This window comes from Salvelinus namaycush, chromosome 21 (genome assembly GCF_016432855.1).
Source record: "Salvelinus namaycush isolate Seneca chromosome 21, SaNama_1.0, whole genome shotgun sequence".
Lineage (NCBI taxonomy): Eukaryota > Metazoa > Chordata > Actinopteri > Salmoniformes > Salmonidae > Salvelinus > Salvelinus namaycush.
The window spans coordinates 48,483,771-48,491,270 of record NC_052327.1 but is presented as its reverse complement, the minus strand read 5'-3'; the positions used below and the strand labels follow the sequence as shown (position 1 = coordinate 48,491,270).

At 39.9% G+C, this 7,500-nt stretch overlaps 1 protein-coding gene across 1 annotated transcript in view; it reads right to left on the bottom strand.

The window, feature by feature from the left end:
- Positions 1-7,500, bottom strand: part of LOC120065942 (transcription factor 12-like) — an 18,944-nt gene that overhangs the window by 10,263 nt on the left and 1,181 nt on the right. Inside the window, exons 3-4 of the mRNA XM_039016983.1 lie at positions 4,659-4,904; positions 2,737-2,922 (exon numbers count right to left, since the gene is read on the bottom strand). Coding sequence (XP_038872911.1) covers positions 2,737-2,922; positions 4,659-4,904 — 432 coding nt within the window. The remainder of the gene's footprint in view (positions 1-2,736; positions 2,923-4,658; positions 4,905-7,500) is intronic.

Genomic DNA, 7,500 nt, shown 5'->3' with positions numbered 1-7,500 from the left:
AGGGGTAGAGGAGGAGGGGTAGAGGAGGAGGGAGAAAGATGAGGAGGGGTAGAGGTAGAGGAGGAGGGGTAGAGGAGGAGGGAGAAAGAGGAGGAGGGAGAAAGAGGAGGAGGGATAGAGGAGGAGGGGTAGGGAGGGGTAGAGGAGGAGGGTTAAAGTAGGAGGGTTAGTGGAGGAGTGGTAGAGGAGGAGAGGTAGAGGAGGAGGGGTAGAGGAGGAGGGAGAAAGAGAAGGAGGGGTAGAGGAGGAGGGAGAAAGAGAAGGAGGGGTAGAGGAGGAGAGGTAGAGGAGGAGGGTTAGAGGAGGAGGGAGAAAGAGAAGGAGGGGTAGAGGAGGAGAGGTAGAGGAGGAGGGTTAGAGGAGGAGGGTTAGAGGAGGAGGGAGAAAGAGGAGGAAGGGAGAAAGAGGAGGGGTAGAGGAGGAGGGGTAGAGGAGGAGGGGTAGAGGGGTAGAAGAGGAGGAGGGAGAAAGAGGAGGAGGAGGGAGAAAAAGGAGGAGGGGTAGAGGAGGAGGGGTAGAGGAGGAGGGGTAAAGGGGTAGAAGAGGAGGAGGGAGAAAGAGGAGGAGGAGGGAGAAAGAGGAGGGGGGAGAAAGAGGAGGAAGGGTAGAGGAGGAGGGGTAGAGGTGGAGGGGTAGAGGTGGAGGGGTAGAGGAGGAGGGGTAGAGGAGGAGGGGTAAAGAGGTGGGGTGAAGAGGTGGGGTATAAAGAGGTGGGGTAAAGAGGGGTATAAAGAGGTGGGGTATATAGAGGTGGGGTATAAAGAGGTGGGGTAAAGAGGTGGGGTAAAGAGATGGGGTAAAGAGGTGGGGTAAAGAGATGGGGTAAGGAGACGGTTAGAGGACTGTGATCACAGGACATGCATCATTTTAAAAGCACAACCTGTAATTTCTCTGTGTGGTTTTTACAACCTCCGCCTCGGGCTTTGCAGCGGGGCTCGTAAACCGAGCTGACTCGTCAATCCTGGTTATTTTACTGGTCAGACAGCATGCCATAAACACACCAGCAGCACGAGCACGGCCCAGGGTTAATAATGAAACACAGTCACTTGTTATACTAGGAACCAAATACTACGGGTCATTTCCCTAGTAGTCATCGTGGATAGAGGATATTGTTCTATTTGGAACCAAATACCATGGGTCATTTCCCTAGTAGTCATCGTGGATAGAGGATATTGTTCTATTTGGAACCAAATACCATGGGTCATTTCCCTAGTAGTCATCGTGGATAGAGGATATTGTTCTATTTGGAACCAAATACTACGGGTCATTTCCCTAGTAGTCATCGTGGATAGAGGATATTGTTCTATTTGGAACCAAATACCATGGGTCATTTCCCTAGTAGTCATCGTGGATAGAGGATATTGTTCTATTTGGAACCAAATACTACGGGTCATTTCCCTAGTAGTCATCGTGGATAGAGGATATTGTTCTATTTGGAACCAAATACTACGGGTCATTTCCCAAGTAGTCATCGTGGATAGAGGATATTGTTCTATTTGGAACCAAATACTACGGGTCATTTCCCTAGTAGTCATCGTGGATAGAGGATATTGTTCTATTTGGAACCAAATACTACGGGTCATTTCCCAAGTAGTCATCGTGGATAGAGGATATTGTTCTATTTGGAACCAAATACCATGGGTCATTTCCCTAGTAGTCATCGTGGACAGAGGATATTGTTCTATTTGGAACCAAATACCATGGGTCATTTCCCTAGTAGTCATCGTGGATAGAGGATATTGTTCTATTTGGAACCAAATACCATGGGTCATTTCCCTAGTAGTCATCGTGGATAGAGGATATTGTTCTATTTGGAACCAAATACTACGGGTCATTTCCCTAGTAGTCATCGTGGATAGAGGATATTGTTCTATTTGGAACCAAATACTACGGGTCATTTCCCTAGTAGTCATCGTGGATAGAGGATATTGTTCTATTTGGAACCAAATACTACGGGTCATTTCCCTAGTAGTCATCGTGGACAGAGGATATTGTTCTATTTGGAACCAAATACCATGGGTCATTTCCCTAGTAGTCATCGTGGATAGAGGATATTGTTCTATTTGGAACCAAATACCATGGGTCATTTCCCTAGTAGTCATCGTGGATAGAGGATATTGTTCTATTTGGAACCAAATACTACGGGTCATTTCCCTAGTAGTCATCGTGGATAGAGGATATTGTTCTATTTGGAACCAAATACTACGGGTCATTTCCCTAGTAGTCATCGTGGATAGAGGATATTGTTCTATTTGGAACCAAATACTACGGGTCATTTCCCAAGTAGTCATCGTGGACAGAGGATATTGTTCTATTTGGAACCAAATACCATGGGTCATTTCCCTAGTAGTCATCGTGGATAGAGGATATTGTTCTATTTGGAACCAAATACCATGGGTCATTTCCCTAGTAGTCATCGTGGATAGAGGATATTGTTCTATTTGGAACCAAATACCATGGGTCATTTCCCTAGTAGTCATCGTGGACAGAGGATATTGTTCTATTTGGAACCAAATACCATGGGTCATTTCCCTAGTAGTCATCGTGGATAGAGGATATTGTTCTCTGGCTTTGTAATCTGTCTGGCTAGCAGGATTGGGGTCAATTCCATTTCAATTCAGTCCATTCAGGAAGTAAACTGACATTCCAAATCCAATCCAAATTCTCAGGAAAAGCCATAGAATATTAGAGAAACCGAGTATGATAGGACAGCAGACAGGAAGTTCCAGTACTTACAGAAGCTAGTGCTTTCCCCAGGGCTGCTCCAGTCTGTGACCTTCCTGTAGAGTGGTTTCCTGTGGTGTTCTCTGAGCTGTTGGCTGACGGGGTGTGAGATGCAGCAGGGTTGTTACGGTGGAAGGTAGACATAGGAGGAAGACCCCGGTTCACCTCTACAGGTGAGACTGAATGGGGAGAATAGTCCTGCGAAACAATAAACAACATACACATGATTTGGCAGCGGACCAGAGTACAGTACCAGTCAAAAGTTTGTACACAGCTACTCATTCCAGGGTTTTTCTTTACTTTTACTATTTTCTACATTGTAGAATAATAGCGAAGACATCAAAACTATGAAATAACACATATGGAATCATGTAGTAACCAAAAAAAAGTGTTAAACAAATCAAAATATATTTTATGTTAGAAATTCTTCAAAGTAGCCACCCTTTGCCTTGATGACAGCTTTTCACACTCTTGGCATACTCTCAACCAGCTTCATGAGGTAGACACCTGGAATGCATTTCACTGAACAGGTGTGCCTTGTTAAAAGTTAATTTGTGGAATTTCTTTCCTTCTTAATGCGTTTCAGACAATCAGTTGTGTCGTGACAAGGTAGGGCTGGTATACAGAAGATTGCCCTCTTTGGTTAAAGACCAAGTCAATATTATAGCAAGAACAGCTCAAATAAGCAAAGATAAATCCATCCAAGTCCATCATTACTTTAAGACATGAAGGTCAGTCAATGCAGAACATTTCAAGTGTAGTCGCAAAAACCGTCGAGCACTATGATGAAACTGGCTCTCATGAGGACCACCACAGCAAAGGAAGACCCAGAGTTACCTCTGCTGCAGACGATAAGTTCATTAGAGTTACCAGCCTCAGAAATTACAGCCCAAATAAATGCTTCACAGAGTACAAGAAACAGACATCTCAAAATGAACTGTTCAGAGGAGACTGAGTGAATCAGGCCTTCATGGTCAAATTGCTGCAAAGAAACCACTACTAAAGGACACCAATAAGAAGAAGAGACTTGCTTGGGCCAAGATACACGAGCAATGGACATTAGACCGGTGTAAATCTGTCCTTTGGTGTGATGAGTCCAAATTTGAGATTTTTGGTTCCAACCGCCGTGTCTTTGTGAGACACAGAGTAGTTGAACGGATGATCTCTGCATTGTGTGGTTCCCACATGAAGCATGGAGGAGGAGGTGTGATGGTGCTTTGCTGGAGACACTTTCTGTGAATTATTTAGAATTCAAGGCACACTTAACCAGCATGGCTTCCACAGCATTCTGCAGCGATACACCATCTCGTCTGGTTTGCACTTAGTGGGACTATCATTGTTTTTCAACAGGACAATGACCCAACACACCTCCAGGCTGTGTAAGTGCTATTTTACCAAGAAGGAGAGTGATGGAGTGCTGCATCAGATGACCTGGCCTCCACAATCACCTGACCTCAACCCAATTGAGATGGTTTGGGAGGAGTTGGACCGCAGAGTGAAGGAAAAGCATCCAACAAGTGCTCAGCATATGTGGGAACTCCTTCAAGACTATTGGAAAAACATTCCAGGTGAAGCTGGTTGAGAGAATGCCAAGAGTGTGCAAAGCTGTCATCAAGGCAAAGGGTGGCTACTTTGAACAATATAAAATAAATGTTGATTTGTTTAACATTTTTTTTGCTTACTACATGATTCCATGTGTGTTATTTCATAGTTTTGATGTCTTCACTATTAATCTACAATGTAAAAAATAGCAAAAATAAAGAAAAACCCTTGAATGAGTAGGTGTGTCCAATCCTTTTGACTGGTACTGTACATGTGCTGGGTTAGTATCTACATCTGTGTGAGCCCATCAACATTTAAAACTATAAGTAGAACATTATTTATTTAAAACTATCTCTTTGTGTGAGTAAAGTCAAGTACAGTCAGTTCTTTACCAAGTGATTATGTGCTGTTTGCATGTTGTTGTAGCTTCCTGATTGGTGAGCTGAGGCCCCTCCCACCATGCCTCCGTATCCAGGCTGGTTCATTCCATTGGGGTTCCACATGTCAGGTGAACTGTTGTTCCCCTGTCGCTCACTGAAAAAGGTTCCTGCGAACACGTTGCCGGGAGCTTTGGAGGAGGGGTGTGAGGATGAGTCAGAGTTGAGGAGGTCGTCGTGATTTGGAGATTGAGTATAGACCTGAGAAGAACAGGGGAGGAAAAACAGCTCAATTAAATATTGTGATGAACTAAACGTCTATAACACTGAAACAATGACTTCATTAAGCTACTCTTCCTAGTTACTGGAAGAGATGTCAGTGGCATAGTAGAAACCAGAGACCAAAATAATGTATATAAACACATGTTTATTTAACCTGGCAAGTCAGTTAAGAACTAATTCTTATTTTCAATGACAGCCTACCGGGGAACAGTGGGGTTAACTGCCTTGTTCAGGGGCAGAACGACAGATTTTTACCTTGTCAGCTCAGGGATTCGATGTAGCAACCATTCAGTTACTAGTCCAACGCTCTAACCACTAGACTACCTGCCGCCCATATACAGTATGTGAATATATACAGAATAGCCTATATGTGAATACAGTATATACAGTATAGCCTATATGTGAATATATACATTATAGCCTATATGTGAATATATACAGTATAGCCTATATGTGAATATATACAGTATAGCCTATATGTGAATATATACAGTATAGCCTATATGTGAATATATACAGTATAGCCTATATGTGAATATATACAGTATAGCCTATATGTGAATATATACAGTATAGCCTATAAGTGAATATATACATTATAGCCTATATGTGAATATATACAGTATAGCCTATATGTGAATATATACAGTATAGCCTATAAGTGAATATATACAGTATAGACTATATGTGAATATATACAGTATAGCCTATATGTGAATATATACAGTATAGCCTATATGTGAATATATACATTATAGCCTATATGTGAATATATACAGTATAGCCTATATGTGAATATATACAGTATAGCCTATATATGAATATATACAGTATAGCCTATATGTGAATATATATAGAATAGCTTATATGTGAATACAGTATATACAGTATAGACTATATGTGAATATATACAGTATAGCCTATATGTGAATATATACAGTATAGACTATATGTGAATATATACAGTATAGCCTATATGTGAATATATACAGTATAGCCTATATGAATAAATTTGTAAATATATGTCTATGGAGTACACTACAGTATAATACAGTATAAAACAGTACACTACAGTACACTACAGAATAATACAGTACACTACAGAATAATACAGTACACTACAGTATAGTACAGTACACTACAGTATACTACAGCATACTACACCATACTACAGTACTCCACAATATAATACAGTATACTACTGTATAATACAGTAGACTACAGTCTCCTACAGTGCACTACAGTATAATACAGTACACTACAGTACACAATCGTACATTACAGTATACAACAGAACACTACAGTATACTACAGCATATTATAGCATTCCACAGTACACTACAGTATAATACAGTATACTACAGAATAATACAGTACACCATAGTACACTACAGTATACTACAGTACTCTACAGTACACTACAGTGTAACACAGTACACTACAGTATAATACAGTATACTACAGTATAATACAGTACACTACAGTACACTACACGACATTATACTACAGTATAATACAGCACACTACAGTATACTACAGTACTCTACAGTACACTACAGTGTAATACAGTAAACTACACTATAATACAGTACACTACAGTATAATACGGAATAATACAGTACACTACAGTACACTACAGTATAATACAGTACACTACAGTATAATACAGTATAATACAGTACACTACAGTATAACACAGTATAATACAGTACAATACAGTATAATACAGTATACTACTGTACACTACAGTACACTACAGTATAATACAGTACACTACAGTATAATACAGTACACTACAGTATAATACAGTATAATACAGTACACTACAGAATAATACAGTACACTACAGTATAGTACAGTACACTACAGTATACTACACCATACTACACCATACTACAGTACTCCACAATATAATACAGTATACTACTGTATAATACAGTAGACTACAGTATCCTACAGTGCACTACAGTATAATACAGTACACTACAGTACACAATCGTACATTACAGTATACAACAGAACACTACAGTATACTACAGCATATTATAGCATTCCACAGTACACTACAGTATAATACAGTATACTACAGTGTAACACAGTACACTACAGTACACTACACGACATTATACTACAGTATAATACAGCACACTACAGTATACTACAGTACTCTACAGTACACTACAGTGTAATACAGTACACTACAGTATAATACAGTACACTACAGTATAATACAGTATAATACAGTATAATACAGTACACTACAGTATAACACAGTATAATACAGTACACTACAGTATAATACAGTATACTACTGTACACTACAGTATAATACAGTATAATACAGTACACTACAGTATAATACAGTACACTACAGTAGAATACAGTATAATACAGTACACTACAGTATAATACAGTACACTACAGTATACTACAGTACAATACAGTACACTACAGTATAATACAGTATAATACAGTATAATACAGTACACTACAGTATAATACAGTATACTACAGTACACTACAGTACACTACAGTATAATACAGTATAATACAGTACACTACAGTATAATACAGT